This window comes from Conger conger, chromosome 19 (assembly GCF_963514075.1).
Source record: "Conger conger chromosome 19, fConCon1.1, whole genome shotgun sequence".
In the NCBI taxonomy this organism is placed as follows: Eukaryota; Metazoa; Chordata; class Actinopteri; order Anguilliformes; family Congridae; genus Conger; species Conger conger.
The window spans coordinates 18,693,925-18,712,952 of NC_083778.1; the positions used below are offsets into that span (position 1 = coordinate 18,693,925).

The 19,028-nt window shown below is 45.7% G+C and overlaps 2 protein-coding genes across 4 annotated transcripts; both read left to right on the plus strand.

Moving 5' to 3' along the window:
- Window positions 1–954: 954 nt before the first annotated feature.
- LOC133119191 (zinc finger protein 835-like) lies at window positions 955–8,840 on the plus strand. Of its 3 annotated transcripts, none has more exons than XM_061229667.1 (9): window positions 955–1,094; window positions 2,155–2,357; window positions 2,862–2,966; window positions 3,062–3,157; window positions 3,347–3,457; window positions 5,126–5,249; window positions 5,910–6,444; window positions 6,557–6,603; window positions 7,062–8,839. In XM_061229667.1, exons 1-9 carry the CDS (start codon window positions 1,061–1,063, stop codon window positions 8,522–8,524), a joined length of 2,718 nt encoding a protein of 905 aa, XP_061085651.1. In that variant the 5' UTR covers window positions 955–1,060; the 3' UTR covers window positions 8,525–8,839. The 3 variants fall into 3 exon arrangements, with proteins under 3 accessions (XP_061085651.1, XP_061085652.1, XP_061085650.1); XM_061229668.1 differs by lacking the exon at window positions 955–1,094 and adding an exon at window positions 1,898–2,033 and having other exon boundaries at window positions 7,062–8,840; XM_061229666.1 differs by lacking the exon at window positions 955–1,094 and adding an exon at window positions 1,927–2,029 and having other exon boundaries at window positions 2,152–2,357; window positions 7,062–8,840.
- Window positions 8,841–11,803: 2,963 nt separating this feature from the next.
- On the plus strand, window positions 11,804–15,228 carry LOC133118841 (uncharacterized). Its single transcript, XM_061229101.1, has 8 exons — window positions 11,804–11,897; window positions 12,030–12,178; window positions 12,274–12,369; window positions 12,483–12,593; window positions 13,443–13,566; window positions 13,947–14,225; window positions 14,333–14,379; window positions 15,056–15,228. The coding sequence occupies exons 1-6, from the start codon at window positions 11,804–11,806 to the stop codon at window positions 14,186–14,188; spliced, it is 816 nt and encodes a 271-aa protein (XP_061085085.1). The 3' UTR covers window positions 14,189–14,225; window positions 14,333–14,379; window positions 15,056–15,228.
- The last annotated feature ends 3,800 nt before the right edge of the window (window positions 15,229–19,028 follow it).

Below are 19,028 nucleotides of genomic sequence, written 5' to 3' on the forward strand. Positions count from 1 at the left end.
ACCCACAGTGGCCCAACCCTAACCTTATTCGTTAGCTTTCGAGTTCAGTTTCGCCAATTGGTACGAAGTTGCCCCCTAGTGATGCCAATATTTTCGCACAAAAAGCCTATTTTCCCATTGGACTCGTTTCGTGTTTTAAATAAAAATATTTCTGCCCCATACATTGACATTATGTCTATGCTACATATTCAGTACTGTGTACACTCTTATGAGTCAGTAATTGTCTCATTTTGCTTGGATTTCAGCCAGAAGTTTGGATAGCTAGGTCGACAAAATTTCCGCATTGGGCATTCCTCCTTATAGAATTGTTCATGCTCAGTAAAACTGCATGGTGAGCACTGATGGACTACACTCTTGAACTCATTCCATAGATATTCAATAGGATTTGGGTAAGAGATTGGGTGAGAGAATTTACCTCTCTCTTGGTCGCGGGAGCCCTCTACTGGCTATCCGCAGTAGCGCAGCCGTTTTGCGTTTGTCTGTCACCCACAGAGTAAATGAAATCGCCAATCCGAATGGCATTTCAATAAACAATTTCATTTGGAACATTTGCGGTGTCAAGAGGGAAATGTAATTCACATATTGAATAGATTCATTTGATTATGGGCAGCTTTAGACGTGAAGGGAAAATACATTTCCCTTAAACGAAATGTGTACGATTATAGAAACAATTTATATTAACGTATCCAGGACATATTAAATGGTTGTCATCACAAAACAAAATTACATTTTGAGGCAAGAAGTGATGCATTTATTGCCAGTATTTGTACATAACAGGAACATATAACCGAGGTGCTTTCAGTGTCATACATATCTAATTGCTAAATAGAGTTATGATTTTTTTTCCTTTACTGACTTAAAAGCGTTAGCTCAGCGTTCGAACTTTTATTTTGATATGAGCACACCACTCCCCCACAGGAAGTGGTTGGCCATGTTTTTTTTTTTTTCCAACTTCACTGTCAAATGGTTGTAATCAGCGGTTGAGCACGGGTTTATAGTTTGTAAATTCAGTCTACTTCCTTGAGTTGTATGATCATTCATCATCAAAGGATCTGCAGCGATGGAAACCAAATGTTTCTCAGATAGCAACGCAGGTAATGTAGCTAATTATGTAGCTGCCCACTTCTGGCGAGCTACTGGTTACCGCTGTAATGTTCGCTCAAAAAGCTTCTAATGTTATGTCTTGCTTCTTACTATTAATCCTCAGTCAAGTTTTATTATTATAAAACTGAAAATGTGTCAGTTAATTTTATAACATTGTTACGAACTTGCAAGCTGCCTGGCACTTCGTGTGCGTATTGTCCAGGTACAATAACGTTACTACTTACTTCATTGCCTGTTCATTTACTAGTTTCAATGGCAACGCTACATGGCGGCATGGCTGCAGAATTGGACAGAGCAGTTCCTGTGCCATGTAATTAAAGCAGGAGGTAGAATATAACTTGAGTTTATTTTCTTTGTGTGCAAACGTGTTGGCTACACCGACGCTATATCGTGGAAGCATATTGTTTTAATTCTTACTGGAATTGTCTGCTTGTAAACTACAATTAATGGCTCCACAGAGTACAATTTTGGGAAACCTTAAGAACCCCTTCGCAAAGTTACACGTTTACAACGATTACAATGACCTTGTGCGTTTTGAACCTGTAAGGCAGTGTTGTTATAAAATGTATAAATCGAATAGCTGTGTGAGAGTAATGCAAATTATATAGGCTAGTTAAACTGTTAGGCAGCTAGATAGCTTATTAAATAGGCCAACAGGCTGACACTGGACGAGGGCAGAACACCATTACATTTCGGAATGTATTGTCAGGTGGTTGGGACCACTGAACTCTAACCTCTGATTTGCGTGGTTGGGTCAAACCATGTCGCGTGATGATCACTGCTGCTTTCTGAAGTGTTTTTATGGGGCATGCTTCTTCCGGTTCTCATAGCTCACGCTCGCGTGAGGTGTGGGCACGGATTTTTTCTGGCTACTTCCTGGTGCTTCCCAGAGATATTATGATTAGCACCAAGCTGTTTTTTTCCCCCAGGTAATTCCCAGTAAAAAAAAAAAAAAATTGTTAGACAATTATGATGTCATTGTAATGCAGTAATTATTCCTCCCCATCTCTGTAGTCATTTTCTAACACTTTCATTATTCTTTTTTTACAGATACCTCCTTTCCTCTCTCCTCCCTGCGCCTCCTGGTTTCTCCGCTGCATTTGGCCTCTGCGGCCATGTGGCAAATGACTCAGCGGGGAGAAACGATGCATTATGGGAAGCTGGAGGAGTTTGTGACGCTGGTGACGGAAACAGTTCCGGAGCTTTTGACGTGCAGACAAAGGGCCCAGCTCATCCAAGGCCTGCGAATGAGGGTGAGAGACAGAGAGAAGAAGGAAAGGATAGAAGAAAGGATAAGAATGATGGGTGGGATATGGTGTCATTGTAAACAATAAGATTATCAATCAGTGTTTTGTGAAGCCCAGCTCTGAGATGATTGGGGAGAGTTTGGGACACGAAAAGCAAGAGAGGAAAGTAGGCAAAATAGGCAAAGTAGGCAAAATAAAGACTTGAGAGAGGTGTGAGGATGTAGACAAGGGTCTAATCGTGCAATGGAGGGCCGAGGTTCTCAATCCAATCTGTCATTACACCGGCTAATTAACACGCCTTCAACCAGCGAGGAGGGAACTAATTGGTGAAATCAGGTGGTGTAGTGATTGGTTGGAATGAATACCTGCATTCTCTCGCCCCTTCGTGGCACGTGATTGGGCTCCCGTGATGTCGACAGAAGTGGAAGGGAAGTAGCTTTGAGAGCGTATGGAGAACGCGAACCAAACTGAATTGCAGTTCACAGCACTGACTCTATCTGACTGTTTCAGTTTATTCTGGAGTTGTGCCGCAGTGAGCCCCTGGCAGACCCACAGATCATACAGGCCCATGTAAACAGGCTGCAGTCCTACAGCGCCCCCTGCAGTCCAGCAGGAGTAAGTACAGTATAACCAGACAGAGCTAAAGTGTTGATTCAGCTGCAGCTGATCTGTATTGGCTATAATGGAATGTTACCTGCCGTGTTTTCCAGGTGAATGATGCAGAAGCTGAAGTGTCGGAAGCAAATTTTCTGGAGCTGGTGCAAACCTTGCTGAAGGACCCAGCGCAGAGAGAGCACTTTTTCCAGGTCAGATATCCTCAGAGTTTCTCGCTGTGTTTCCTCTCAGTCATATAATGTCTTTCAACCTCCAGTTGAAGGACAGCTCTGCATGTGTGTGTTCCTCACCTCATGTTTGTACCCACTCATCTTGTGCCAATACTGGGTTCCAAATTCACCAAATTTTTTAAATCCTCTCTCTGCCCCCTCCTCTCTCAGGACGTGTTCCCGGTACAGTTTGGACTGAAGTATGATGCCACTCTCCAGGCACTGGTGTGGGAGTTCCTCTCCAGGCTGGAGCTCCTGCTGCCCGTCCCAGATCTTACACAGGTACCTCCAAACCACCATGGTCCTATCCGAGGTCCTACTGCTCATCACTCTTTTATACACTTGGCAAACATGAATAAATGTATACATTATTTAGCTGAGGCTTTTATCCGAGGCAACTTGCAGAACTTGCAGCAAATACCGTTGTGGTCCCAGTTCTCCTGAACATCTCCCAAGCCATATAAGGGGCAGGTTGGCTCCGTCACAACAAATTCACGTTTCCGGTTCCGTCTCTGCAATGACGTCAATCATATTTGTTTACTGCTGTGTGAAATAGGCTCTGCATCGGCAAGCTAGCGAGGCTTTTGTGAATACGTAGTGCTTCATCTGTAATATATCGATTATTTATATACATTGAACCACGAAATAGGCTACATCTAGCTAGCTAGATAGAAGATCCATAGCTAGCTAGGAATAAAAACCAGCTATGGCTTATCTTCCTTGTTAGCGGCTGTCTAGATATTTCTTATTTTGCTAGCTAGGGAGCAAACTTAAATGTATATACTATGTCATGCTTATCTACTTCTTTACATATATTTATTGAGGAATACTGATATTGATTTACTGGTACTGATATTAGTCCACCGAGAGATGTGCACTAGTTATCTCTCGCTATCTTAAACTGTAGGGAAATTGGCAATTTATATGTTTCGAGAACTTACATACACCGGGCTAAATAAATGCTCGACAGAGTAATGACTAAGCGTATGCCGTTCACAAAAAGACACGCTAGCCAGTTGACGCTACCGTACACATCAGGGGAATGTATCTTAAAGATCGCATCATAGCAACCCAAAGATAAAGCTTGGCAACCACGCTGTCGACTTGACGCTAACTCATGACGCTAACTTGCGCATGAGGGGAACGTAACTGAAAACCGGATAAGTTTTGTAAGGGGAATAGAATACAACAAGTTCTATCCCCTTTACAAAACGTATCCCCTCCAGAGTCATGTTTCTGGTTCCGTCTCTGAAATGACGTCAATCATATTTGTTTACTGCTGTTTGCAATAGGTTCTGCATCGGCAAGCTAGCGATGGTTTTGTGAATATGTAGAATAAAAAAACAGCTATGGCTTATCTTCCTAGTTAGCGAGCGATCTATCCGTCTGGCTGTCTCGCTAGCTAGATATTTCTTATTTTGATAGCTTGGGAGCGAATAAAATATATCTACCCGTGTCATGTTTATCTACTTCTCTACATATATTTATTGCCGAATGGTTTGCTGTCCATTTCACTAACTAACTAGCTAGCGGTACTTATATTAGTCCACCGAGAGATGAGCACTATCTATCTCTATCGCTATCTTAAACTGTAGGGAAATTGGAAATGTATACGTTTCGCTGACTTGCATACACCGGACTAAATAAATGCTTATAGACAGTAACCGTATGGCGTTCACATAAAGACACGCTAGCCAGTTGACGCTACCGTACGCATCAGGGGAATGTATCTTATAGATCGTATCATAGAAACCAACAGATAAAGCTTGGCAACCACGCTGTCGACTTGATGCTCACTCAGTCGTTAAGACGTCATGACGCATGAGGGGAACGTAACCGGAAACCGGAAACGTGACCCCGGAGCGGATAAGTTTTTTAAGGGGGATAGAATTTGTTGTGACAGCTCCTTCAACCATCTTGTCCCTTTCTCTCTGTCTCTCCCTCCCTCAGACGGCATCCTTGCTCAGTGCTGCCCCCGCTGGTCTGGAGGAGTGTATGCAGTGTGCTTCTCATCAACAGCAGCTGAAGACTCTGCTTCAGCACCATAAATGCTTTGGACAGCTCACCACGAACAGTAGGTCTCCGGTGCTCTGCAGTGCTATGTAGAATAAACTGTAAAGGGGTGAAATGTGTTTATGGCCAGTCAGCTAGTACCTCGCGAAGCTAGTTTCCGAACATGAGAATTACTGAACCGGGAAATTCGCGGTAAACAAACGGTAAAATTAATATGATTAACATCGACTAAACAATATAAAGTCGTGAAACACGGAGAAAGAATCACGTTGTTAGGTTACATGAACTTTCTAACACTGAAAATTAAACTTACATGGTCAGTGACTTGTTGCACCGGTAGTGACAGCATAAAACAGAAGCCAATATACGACACGGGAATAAACGGAAACAAACCGTCCGGATAGAAGCGTTAATTTCAGAATAAAAGTCTCTGAACATGAATAATTCACAACAAAACTTCATAAAATTGGTGGTTGGAGAACATCTATAATTTGTCCACAATATCCAATATGGCAGTTAGACTATGTGACGTATGGGCGGAATGTTGATATTGAAGACCACACAGCACAATGTTGTGTGAGTGGTTCAGTCTTTCAGTATGTGGGTATGTGTTTTCTCTCTGTTTAACATCTACGTATTAGATGTTGTTGTCTTGTGATGTGTAACAGGTGTGAAAGTAGTTGAGGTAACCCCCCCTTCTCTCTGTCTTTCTCTCTCTCAGCTCTCCCTTCCATGGATGACAGCATGGTCTCCTCCCTGTCCCTCCCTCCATTGGCCGAAGTCGCGTTCGCCTCTGAGCAGCCAGACTCTGGTGGCCAATCGGAATCCACGCACAACCCCATCGGCGCTCTAAGCCCCTCCTCTTTTGGCAAGGAGGCGGTGCCGGAGTGTTTGATGGACAGCACGGATTACGCCGGGGTGGAGGTGGAGCTTCGGACTAGTGTGGGCTTCAGCGAGGGAGGGGAGGAGGAGAACGGAGGGATAGACGGAAGAACAGAGCCCAACTGTTCGGAGATGGAGAAGGATGGGCAGGGTGAGGGGAAAGATGAGCATACCCCCAAGGGGGACCTGGGACTCAGCAGAGAGAGGGAGAAGGAGAGTGGGGGAAACAAACTCATCCACGCGCCCAAAACTGGAACGACTCACCCTGAGGCCAGGCTGCGGACCTGGAAGGAGGCGGTTGTCACGGGGAACAAGAAGACTGGGAACAACCTGGTGATCGCTCTGAAATGGCTCCCTGAGTCCCAGGGGAAAGTGTAAGAAAAGAGGGGGGGGGGGGAGGGAGGGGTGTGGAAGGATGTATTTTTGTGTGATATTTCTCCATCTGACAAACTCAGAAATAATGTGTTCTTTGTCGCTCCGGTCCAGGAATGTGAACAGACCCCGGAATTTCTCCACCAGGAATGGGAACACAGGTGAGGAAATGCTTGTTGAATTTAGGATGCAATGATTATTCCAGCTTTGATAAAGATCCTATTATTCTCACCAACAAAAACTCAATCTTTTGGCTTAAATATTAGAAATTTACATGTATTCAGGCTAGGCAGTAGTAGCTTCCAGTAGCTTCTGAAGATCTAGCTGCAGGAGACTGGTAACAGGTGTATACATCATACTTAATTATGCTGCCATGTATTGCAGGTGTACTAAAAAAAAGTGTTACCCAGGGTGTTATTCGCTAGTAAAAGGAAATACTTGTTCATTTGCTGTCTTAATTGGTCCAATTATTTGCTCTGTGTCTTCTGTTATTGTTGCTCTCAGGGACAGTTCTGTGTCCATTGTTTCATGTTTCATGCTTCTTTTTAACCTCCTTTTGATAAATTTTCTATTCTGTTTAGTGTTTTATCAGCTCTGTTTCCTGTTGATTTCTCCTCAGGCTGGACCGTGGAGGCCAACGCCCGTGTCTTCGCCTGCTCTAAGTGCCTTGTGTTTCACTCAGACGAAGGGTACCTCCACCAGCACATCAAAACCGTTCACCCGGAGGAGTGCAAGGAGTTTCTGTGGGCCGGAGAACGGAAAGCGGGGAACCCAGTGACCCTGACCGTCGCCCGCCCGGCCCCTGCCCCTGCCCCTGCCCCTGCCCCTACCCCTACCCCTACCCCCACCCCCGAACCCCCGCTCCTCGCCCCAGCCCGGCCTGACCCTGGCGTCCCCCGCACCCACTCCTGCTCGCTGTGCGGCAAGAGCTTCAAGTCCCCGTCGGACCGCACGCGGCACGAGCGCACGCACACCGGGGAGCGGCCCTTCCACTGCGCCCAGTGCGGCAAGCGCTTCATCACGGCCTGGGACCTGACGCGGCACCGGCGCACGCACGCGGGCAAGCTGCCCTTCTACTGCGCGCAGTGCGGCGACAGCTTCCGGAGCTCTGCCGAGCTCGCCCAGCACCGGCTGACCCACCCCAGCCAGCGGCGCTACGGCTGCCGCCAGTGCGGCGGGAGCTTCGACTCCCTGCTGGAGCGCGCCCGGCACCGCCAGACGCACGCCGTGAGGCGGCAGCACAAGTGCCCGCAGTGCGAGAAGAGCTACACGCGGCCCTCCGACATGCGCCGCCACCAGCGCAGCCACACCGGCGAGCGGCCCTACCACTGCTCGCTCTGCGGCAAGACCTTCCGCTCCTCCACGGGCGAGAAGAAGCACCAGCAGACCCACACGGGGGAGCGGCCCTTCCCCTGCTCGCACTGCGGGAAGAGGTTCACCCGGCTGCCCATCCTGACCCGGCACGAACGCATACACACCGGCGAGCGGCCCTACCTCTGCTCCAAGTGCGGCAAGAGCTTCCTCTCGCTGGGCGAGCTGTCCAAGCACCAGCGGTGCCACACGGAGGAGAGGCCCTACCTCTGCGCCCACTGCGGGAAGGGCTTCAAGCGGGAGGGCACGCTGATGAAGCACCGCAGGACCCACACGGGCGAGAGGCCGTACAGCTGCTCCCACTGCGAGAAGACCTTCACCGACCGCTCCGGCCTGAACCGGCACGAGCTCATCCACACCGGGGAGAGACCGTACAGCTGCTCCCAGTGCGGGAAGACCTTCCTGTCGTCCGGGGAGCTCCTGAAGCACCAGAGGTTTCACACGGGCGAGCGGCCCTTCAGCTGCTCGCTGTGCGGGAAGACCTTCACGCAGTCCTGCTACCTGAAGCGGCACGAGAGGAGCCACACGGGGGAGAGGCCGTACAGCTGCCCCCAGTGCCGGAAGACTTTCTCCTGCTCCACGCAGCTGAAGAGACACGCCCGGGTCCACGCCGAGGAGAAACCCTTCCAGTGCTCCGAGTGCGGGAAGGGCTTCAGCCATTCGTACCTCATGAAGACGCACCAGCAGACGCACGCGGTCAAAGAGTGCTGAGGCGAGCCGTTCGTCGGGTTGTCATGGGGACAGCGAGGGCATTGGTTTGTGTGTCGATGTTTTGACAACGTCTTTGTTCGATGCGAGTTCACGACAGATCAAAATTGCTGCGTCACAGGTTCGGTTGAAATGTAAGTTATGTTAACTCATGCAGTGATTATGTTCACCCGTACAGTAAAATCTGAATGTATATTAGGGTCTGATTCAGCTTCTTTCAAAAAGGGAATTTTTTTCAAAAAAAAGTAAGCTCTGTTGGGTTAAAGACAGCTGCTTAAAGTGTACTGGAACTAATTGCACTATTTTTGCATTGTTTGTTAAATGTTGATTGTAAAATCTGTAAAACTTGTATAAATGTCAAATAAATAATGTTTGTGATCACAAAGAAGCATGAGGAGCATGGTAATCCCACAATAATTGGGAGAACACATTGTAGTTGTTGGATGAAATGAGCGAGGAATTGATTTAATAGCGACTTCCACGAATTGCACTTCTGTGTGGAGAACACGCCACAGTGTTCAACCGTGTCCGCGTCGTGTTTTTATAACTTGGAACCGTGACCGTTTATTTTTTTTTTTTATTATTATTTTTTTTTATTATTATTATTTTTTTTTGATATTCGTACTGAACTTATATTTTCAAACTTTAGGCTAGATGCAAGAAAACCATTTATTTTCCTTTGCACTTTGTTGGAGGCGCTTAGCCTGAGCCTCCACTAACAGCTAGCGCTCTCTGCAGACACTTGCTATCTTCCATCACCGGGATCTGTCGCATCGCTACAACGAAGAGAAGACATTGACCTAAGTAAGTGAAAATGCCATTGAATGTATGCTTGAAGCGTGCTGAAGTCGTTGTCGATTGTTCGAACTAAAGCCACTACAACATATTTTTCTGCACAAAAAACAACTTCTAAATATAGCTACCGGATTTGACCAAATTAGCTTTTAATTTACTGAAACTTGTATTGATAAATTGTCATTTTATTTTATGGTCTATTTCATGCGGAAATTGTTTCAGAATATATACTACGGAGTCATTCATCCCACTGAAACAGAAAAATGAACTGATTTAATCCACGAAGAAGATTTCAAATTAATGCAAGTTTCATTAGCTCATTTTCAAATGTTAATAAAAAAAAATAGAATGAAAATGTGTTCCTTAATTTACGTGGTACCTCGCTGCAATTACACCTACTGGGCGCTGGGAGTCGCCAGCCACACAAATTTGATTTAACCGGCGATCCTTCGATAAATTAAACGCCTGTTCGGTCTTTAAATGCTCAAATAACTGAAGTCAACGAACAAAAAGTCCTGTGTTGTTGATCTGCTTTGACGATATTCAGGTGTGGGGAAAAAGTTATCTTACTGTTGCCTGGAAAGAGTTAATACAAACTCCAGTTAACTGACAGTTTAAAAAAAAAAATGAATTATCCATTTGTTTATCCAGGAACATATTAAGGCAAAACCGAAGTGCTTTCAGTTTCATACATACCTAATTGCTATTTTTTTTCTCTCCTTTTCTGATTTAAAAGCGTTAGCTCAAATGTTAGAACCTTTATTTTGATATGAGCCCATCTCTCTCCCACAGGAAGTGGTTGGCCATGTTTTTTTTTCTTCTTTTTTCCAACGGTTGTAATCAGCGGTTGAGTACGGGTTTATAGTTTGTAAATTCAGTTCGACTATAAGTTCCTTGAGTTGTATGATCATTCATCATTAAAGGATCTGCAGCAATGGAAACAGAATGTTTCTCAGGTAGCAACGCAGGTAATGTAGCTAATTATGTCGGTGCCCACGTTCTGGCGAGCTACTAGTTTCAATGGCAACGCTACATGGCGGTATGGCAGCAGAACTGGACAGAGCAGTTCCTGTGCCATGTAATTAAAGTATTCAAATTATCAAATCAAATTATTGTTTTAATTGCTTCAAACCATTGCCCGAAGTGAAGGAGTTCAAGTATCTCGGGGTCTTGCTCATGAATGAGGGTAGAAGGGAACATGAGATCGACAGGCGGATCGGCGCAGCGTCAGCAGTAATGTGGGCGTTGTGCTGGACCGTCATGGTGAAGAGGGAGCTGAGCCGGAAGGCGAAGCTCTCGATTTACCGGACGATCTACGTCCCAACCCTCACCTATGGTCACAAGCTTTGGGTAGTGACCGAAAGAACGAGATCGCGGATACAAGCGGCCGAAATGAGCTTACTCCGTAGCGTGGCTGGCTCAGCCTTAAAGATAGGGTGAGGAGCTCGGATATCCGGAGGGGGGTCGGAGTAGAGCGGCTGCTCCTTCGCGTCGAAAGGAGCCAATTGAGGTGGTTCGGGCATCTGATCAGGATGCCTCCCGGGCGCCTCCCTTTGGAGGTTTTCCGGGCACGTCCAACTGGGCGGAGACCCCGAGGTAGACCCAGAACCCGCTGGAGAGGTTATATATCTCTCCTGGCCTGGGACCGCCTCGGGATCCCCCAGGAGGATCTGGAATGCGTTGCTGGGGAGAGGGAAGCCTGGAATACCCAGCTTAGCCTACTGCCACCACTAAGCGGGTGATAATGGATGGATGGATATTGTTTTAATTCTTACTGGTATCCTCTGCTTGTAAACTGCAACTAATGGCTCCACAGAGTACAATTTTGGGAAACCTTCATAACCCCTTCGCAAAGTTACACGTTTACAATGACCTTGTGCGTTTTGGACCTGTACGGTAGGGTTGTTATAAAACGTATGAATCGGAACAGCTGTGTGAGAGTAATGCAAATGCTATAGGCTTGTTAAACTGTTCGGTAGCTAGGCCAACAGGCTGACACTGGACGGTGGTTGGAACCACTGACTTCTAACCTCTGTGAGTTGGGTGGTTGGGACATACTATGTCGCCTGATGATTACCGCTGCTTTCCGAAGTATTTTTATGGGGCATGCTTCTTCCGGTTCTCATAGCTCATGCTCGCGTAAGGTGTGGGCATGGATTTTTTTTTTCTGGCTACTTCCTGGTGATTCCCAGGGATATTATGGTTAGCACCAAGCTGTTTTTTTTCCCCCCCAGGTAATTCTGAGGAAAACTTAAATATTGCTGAGACAATTGTGATGTGATTGTAACGCAGTAATACTCATTACAGGCCATCTCAGTCATACAGTGTTATTCCTCCCTATCTCTGTAGTCTTTTTCTAACACTTTCATTCTTCTTCTTTTTTTTTTCTTACAGATACCTCTCTTCCTCTCCTCCCTGCGCCTCCTGGTTCCTCCGCTGCGCTTGGCCTCTGCAGCCATGTGGCAAATGACTCAGCGGGGAGAAACGATGCATTATGGGAAGCTGGAGGAGTTTGTGACGCTGGTGACGGAAGCAGTTCCGGGGCTTTCGACGTGCAGACAAAGGGCCCAGCTCATCCAAGGCCTGCGAATGAGAGTGAGAGACAGAGAGAAGAAGGAAAGGATAGAAGAAAGGAGAAGAATGATGGGTGGGATACGGTGTCATTGTAAACAATAAGATTATCAATCAGTGCTTTGTGAAGCCCAGCTCTGAGATGATTGGGGAGAGTTTGGGACACGAAAAGCAAGAGAGGGAAGTAGGCAAAATGAAGACTTGAGAGAGGTGCCCCTGGCAGACCCACAGATCATACAGGCCCATGTAGACAGGCTGCAGTCCTACAGCGCCCCCTGCAGTCCAGCAGGAGTAAGTACAGTATAACCAGACAGAGCTAAAGTGTTGATTCAGCTGCAGCTGATCTGTAATGGCTATAATGGAATGTTACCTGCCGTGTTTTCCAGGTGAATGATGCAGAAGCTGAAGTGTCGGAAGCAAATTTTCTGGAGCTGGTGCAAACCTTGCTGAAGGACCCAGCGCAGAGAGAGCACTTTTTCCAGGTCAGATATCCTCAGAGTTTCTCGCTGTGTTTCCTCTCAGTCATATAATGTCTTTCAACCTGACTCCAGTACTCTACATTTTTAAATCCACTCTCTACCCCCTCCTCTCTCAGGACGTGTTCCCGGTACAGTTTGGACTGAAGTATGATGCCACTCTCCAGGTGCTGGTGTGGGAGTTCCTCTCCAGGCTGGAGCTCCTGCTGCCTGTCCCAGATCTCACACAGGTACCTCTAAACCACCATGGTCCTATCCGAGGTCCTACTGCTCAACACCTTATATACTGGGCAAACATGAATAAATAATAAATACATTATTTAGCTGAGGCTTTTATCAGAGGCAACTTGCAGTTGATTCATTTCTGACTTCATAATCAAAATAACATGGCTAACAACAGCCTGGTGGGGAGACACGGTCCAAATACTGTTGTGGTCTCTGTTGAGACAAACAGAACAAGCGTTAGCATTTATCCAGTTCTCCTGAACATGTCCCAAGCCATATAAGGAGTAGGTTGGCTCTGTCACAACAAATTCACGTTTCCAGTTCCGTCTCTGCAGTGACGTCAATCATATTTGTTTACTGCCGTGTGTAATAGGCTCTGCATCGGCAAGCTAGCGATGCTTTCGTGACTATGTAGTGCTTCATATGTAAAAATATTTATATACATTGAACCACGATATAGGCTACATCTAGTTAGCTAAATAGAAAGATCCCTAGCTAGCTAGGAATAAAAACCAGCTATGGCTTATCGTCCTAGTGAGCGAGTGATCTATCCGTCTGGCTGTCTCGCTGTCTCGATATTTCTTCTAATAATAATAATAATAATAATAAATACATTTAAAAAACGTATACCCTCCGGGGTCACGTTTCCGGTTCCGTCTCTGCAATGACGTCAATCATATTTGTTTATTGCTATGTGTAATAGGCTCTGCTTATATTCCTAGTTAGCGAGGCTGAACTGAACCTGAAACCGGAAACGTGACCCCAGAGGGGATACGTTTTTTAAGGGGGATAGAATTTGTTGTGACGGCTCCTTTAACCATCTTTTCCCCTGTCTCTCTCTCTCCCTCCCTCAGACGGCATCCTTGCTCAGTGCTGCCGCCGCTGGTCTGGAGGAGTGTATGCAGTGTGCTTCTCATCAACAGCAGCTGAAGACTCTGCTTCAGCACCACAAATGCTTTGGACAGCTCACCACAAACAGTAGGTCTCCGGTGCTCTGCTATGTAGAATAAACTGTAAAGGGGTGAAATGTGTTGATCAACTTCATAAAATTGGTGGTTGGAGAACATTTATAATTTGTCCAGAATATCCAATATGGGAGTTAGAATATGGGACGCCCAAAATGTTGATGATTGAAGAGGCATCACATGCCACACAGCACAATGTTGTGAAAGTGTTTGAATCTTTCAGTGTGTGGATCAACGGCATTTTCTCTCCGTTTAACAGTCTGTGGTTTGTATGTGTATGATTTGTAACAGGCATGAAAGTAGTTCAGGTAATCCTCCCTCTTGCTCTCTCCTTCCCTCTCTCCTTTTCTCTCTTCCTCTCTCCCTCCCTCCCTCTCTTCCTTTCTCTCTCAGCTCTCCCTTCCATAGATGACTGCGTAGTCCCCTCCAGCTGGAGAAGGATGGGCAGGGTGAGGGGAAAGATGAGCAGAGACCTGAGGGGGACCTGGGACTCAGCAGAGAGAGGGAGAAGGAGAGTGAGGGAAACAAACTCATCCACGCGGCCAAAACTGGAACAACTCACCCCGAGGCCAGGCTGCGGACCTGGAAGGAGGCGGTTGTCACGGGGAACAAGAAGACTGGGAACAACATGGTGATCGCTCTGAAATGGCTCCCTGAGTCCCAGGGGAAAGTGTAAGAAAAGAGGGGGGGAGGGGGGGGTGTGGAAGGATGTATTTTTGTGTGATATTTCTCCATCTAACAAACTCAGAAATAATGTGTTCTTTGTCGCTCCGTTCCAGGAACGTGAACAGACCCCGGAATTTCTCCACCAGGAATGGGAACACAGGTGAGGAAATGCTCGTTGAATTTAGGATGCATTGATTATTCCAGCTTTGATGAAGACGGGGATCCTATTATTCTCACCAACAAAAACTCAATCTTTTGGCTTAAATATTAGAAATTTACATGTATTCAGGTTAGGCAGGAGTAGCTTCCAGTAGCTTTTGAAGATCTAGCTGCAGGAGACTAGTAACAGGTGTATACATCATACTTCATTGTGCTGCCATATATTGCAGGTGTAGTGTAAGTGCTACCCAGGGTGTTAATTGCTAATAAAAGGAAATGCTTGTTTGTTGTCTTAATTTGTCCCTTATTTTTACATTACATTATTGGCATTTGGCAGACGCTCTTATCCAGAGCGACGTACAGTTGATTAGACTAAGCAGGAGACAATCCTCCCCTGGAGCAATTCAGGGTTAAGGGCCTTGCTCAAGGGCCCAACAGCTGTGCGGATCTTATTGTGGCTACACCGGGATTAGAACCACTGACCTTGTGTGTCCCAGTCATCTACCTTAACCACTACGCTACAGGCCGCCTATTTGCTATGTGTCTTCTGTTATTGTTGCTCTCAGGGACAGTTCTGTGTCCATTGTTTGATGTTGAAGCCTTTACATCAATGTTGTATGCGTAAATTTGTGTGTTTAGTGTTTTATCAGCTCTGGTTCCTGGTTATTTCTCCACAGGCTGGACCCTGGAGGCCAACGCCCATGTCTTCGCCTGCTCTAAGTGCCTTGTGTTTCACTCAGATGAAGGGTACCTCCACCAGCACATGAAAACCGCTCACCCGGAGGAGTACAAGGAGTTTCTGTGGGTCGGAGAATGGAAAGCAGGGAACCCAGTGACCCCAACTGCTGCCCGCCCCGCCCCTGTCCCTGTCCCTGCCCCTGTCCCTGTCCCTGTCCCTGTCCCTGTCCCTGTCCCTGTCCCTGTCCCTGTCCCTGCCCCTGTCCCTGCCCCAGCCCCCGAACCCCCGCTCCAGCCCCCGAACCCCCGCCCCAACCCCCGAACCCCCGCTCCCCGCCCCAACCCCCGAACCCCCGCTCCCCGCCCCAACCCCCGAACCCCCGCTACCCGCCCCAACCCCCAAACCCCCGCTCCCCGCCCCAACCCCCGAACCCCCGCTCCCCGCCCCAGCCCCCGAACCCCCGCTCCCCGCCCCAGCCCCAGCCCGGCCTGACCCCGGCGGCCCCTGCACCCACGCCTGCTCTCTGTGCGGCAAGAGCTTCAACACCGCCTGGGACCTGACCCAGTGACCAGTGCAGCCACACCGGCGAGTGACCCTTCCCCTGCTCGCAGTGTGAGAAGAGGTTCACCCAGCTGTCCGTCCTGACCCGGCACAGGCGCATACACACGGGCGAGAGGCCCTACCTCTGCTCCAAGTGCAGCAAGAGCTTCCTCTCGCAGAGCGAGCTGTCCAAGCACCAGCGGTGCCACACGGAGGAGAGGCCCTACCTCTGCACCCAGTGCGGGAAGGGCTTCAAGTGGGAGGGCGCGCTGAACCGGCACAAGCTCATCCACACCGGGGAGAGACCGTACAGCTGCTCCACGCCGAGGAGAAACCCTTCCAGTGCTCCAAGTGCGGGAAGGGCTTCAGCCATTCATACCTCATGAAGACGCACCAGCAGACGCACGCGGTCAAAGAGTGCTGAGGCGAGCGTTGTCATGGGGACAGCGAGGGCATTGGTTTGTGTGTCGATGTTTTGACGTCTTTGTTCGATGCGAGTTCACCACATATCAAAATTGCTGCGTCACAGGTTCGGTTGAAATGTAAATTATGTTCAGTACAAATCAGAATGTATATTACGGTATGATTCAGCTTCTTTCAAAAAGGGATTCTTTTTTTCTCAAAAAACGTAAGCTCTGTCGGGTTAAAGAGAGCTGTTTAAAGTGTACTGGAACTAATTGCACTATTTTTGCATTGTTAAATGTTGATTGTAAAATCTGTAAAACTTGTATAAATGTCAAATAAATAATGTTTGCGATTACGAAGACGCATGGGGAGCATGGTAATCCCACAATGTCTGGAGAACACATTGGATTATTGGATAAAATGAGCAACAGTGTTGCAATGTAATGTAATGCAAGGTGAATATAACGTTCAGAGTGTTTTGTGGTGGTCTATTTCAGAACACTAAATACAGGTGCGAGGAATTAATTTAATAGCGACTTCCACTAATTGCACACCTGTGTTGAGAACACGCCACAGTGTTCAACTGTGTCCGCGTTGTGTTTGTATAACTTGGAACCGTGACGTTTTTTCATTTTATTTTATTTTATATTCGTACACTAAACTTATATTTTCAAACTTTAGGCACGATGCAAGAAAACCATTTATTTTCCTTTTCACTTTGTTGGAGGCGCTTAGCCTGAGCCTCCACTAACTTCGTTTTGAGTGCACGCAACCATCACCGGGATCTGTCGCATCGCTACAAAGAAGAGAAGACATTGACCTAAGTAAGTGAAAATGCCATTGAATATGTGATTGAAGCGTGCTGAAGTCGTTGTGGATTGTTCGAACTAAAGCCACTACAACATATTTTTCTGTACAAAAAACAACTTTATTATAAAAATAGCTACCGGATTTGACCAAATTAGCTGGTAATTTACTTAAACTTGTTTTGATAAATTGTCATTTTATTTTATGGGCTATTTCATGCGCCCAAATAATCGACGGAGTCATTCGTCCCACTGAAACAGAAAAATGAACTCCAAGAAGAAGATTTAAAATGAATGCAAGTTTCATGAGCTCATTTTCAAATGTTTCTAAAAAAAAAACTAAAAAAAACGATAAAATAATACAAAAAAGATTTATAAAAAAAATATTTTTGATAGAATGAAAATGTGTTCCTTCATTTACGTGGTACCTCGCTGCAATTATACGTACTTGGCGCTGGGAGTCGCCAGTCAGCCACATAAATTAGATTTGGCTGGCGATACTTTGATAAATTAAACGCCTGTTCGGTCTCTGATTTAAATGCTCAAATAACTTAAGTCAACGAACGAACTACTAAGTTATGTGTTGTTGATCTGCTTTGGCGATATTCAGGTGTGGGTTATCTTACTGTTGCCTGTAAAGAGTTAATACAAACTCTTGATAGCTGACAGTTTTTTTATTAATTTTTTAAATTTCTCATTTATTAGCACAAACAAACGGCACGCGGAAATTCAGCCGTTGACTTTCAGCAATGTTTACTCGCATTGTAGTTTATTTACATTCTTTTCGGTATGTTGGCAATAATAACGTTAGGCTAGTATCATTGTTATTCAGTTAAAAGAGGCCCTGAAGCTATGTCTCTATACTTACTAATTTGTTGGCTAGCTAACAAATATTCACTTGCTACGATAGTTAACGTTACTCCAGCTAGCTAGCTAACTAACGTTAATTAAGTTGTTAGCAGCAGGCTATCGTCTTGCTTGTCGAAAGTGTTGGTCGCTAGATAACTAACTTGGTTATCTTCTCAAGCTATTTAAGCCATTAGTTATATTTAGTTTGGTAATATTTAGTTATATTTAGTTGGGTGGCTTATTTCATATTGATAAATGTATTTAGGCAAGCTTGGTTTGCTAGTAACGTACCAGTAACTGTTAATTTCTGCTCCTCTCCATCCTCGTAAACATTGGTATTTTCATTCGTATACTTGCGCTGCTGATCCTTGATAAAGCTTTTGCGTTTGGAAAAAGAGGAAATTGCAATACGCGGGGGCAATATTTCAACTGCCTTTCTTCTACATCTGATAATTCTCTTATTTGTTTTTATCAGCTGCAAGAGGGGGGACTTTGAGACCAGAAAAGAGACAGTGTCGAAGAAAGAGACGGTTCTGGGATTTCACGGAGATGCATCATGGCGTAGTTACGGTAATAAGTGCATTTTCTTGGCGATTGTATTAACTTCATGGGATATATCTAATTATAATTTAATGATACACGCATGGATTTATGAATTATCAGCCTTTAAACAGAGGTTGCCTAAATTACACCATTTCACGACAGTTACAAGAATGGCTCACAAACAGTGGGTCTCCAATTGACAACTGATTTGACAGCCCCAAACAAGCCCAGTTGATTTTAAAGTCAGAGTTTTACAAATACTCAGCATTTGTGAATCTGCACATGCGTCTCGACTTGAAAATGAATTGACAGTCACAATCGCTATAATCACAATATTCAGAATGCAACATCTTTGCCATTTCTCCCATATTCTACGAAAAACAGAATTATGCATGAATGCAACTTCTGGTTCACGTTGGTTTCTATGGGTGAATCTGAGTACATTGTGAAAAGCAATACTGATATCTTAGCATAAATGAACACTGAATCCAGCACTGTTCTAGAATTTTTACATTTTATTTTATATATGATGCACAATACCTCGACAACATATCATCACTTCCAAATACTATAGAATGAAAACATTTTCCTGGCTTTTTGGCTGCAAGTGGTAATAGCAGTGTAAACGAGCATTTTAGAATTTGTATTTGTTTAGTGTTTTTAATCACTTGTATGTTGGGAATACAAAAAAATACAAGAATTTTATCTTGTGGTATTGAAATCGATTGTTGAATGTTCGCTATTTGTTGGCCATTCAGGTCTTGGCCAGGGTTTCTGCAAATAAATAAAACTGTAATGTAAAAGAACATGAATTCAAGATATTATAGG

Coding starts and splice junctions, on each gene's coding strand:
- LOC133119191 (XM_061229667.1), top strand. CDS start 1,061: ATGGAAACCAAATGTTTCTCAGATAGCAACGCAG. Junction 2,967..3,061: donor CCCCCTGCAGTCCAGCAGGA/GTAAGTACAGTA, acceptor CGTGTTTTCCAG/GTGAATGATGCAGAAGCTGA. Junction 3,158..3,346: donor AGAGAGAGCACTTTTTCCAG/GTCAGATATCCT, acceptor CTCCTCTCTCAG/GACGTGTTCCCGGTACAGTT.
- LOC133118841 (XM_061229101.1), top strand. CDS start 11,804: ATGCATTATGGGAAGCTGGAGGAGTTTGTGACGCTGGTGACGGAAGCA. Junction 12,370..12,482: donor AGAGAGAGCACTTTTTCCAG/GTCAGATATCCT, acceptor CTCCTCTCTCAG/GACGTGTTCCCGGTACAGTT. Junction 13,567..13,946: donor TGGACAGCTCACCACAAACA/GTAGGTCTCCGG, acceptor TTTCTCTCTCAG/CTCTCCCTTCCATAGATGAC.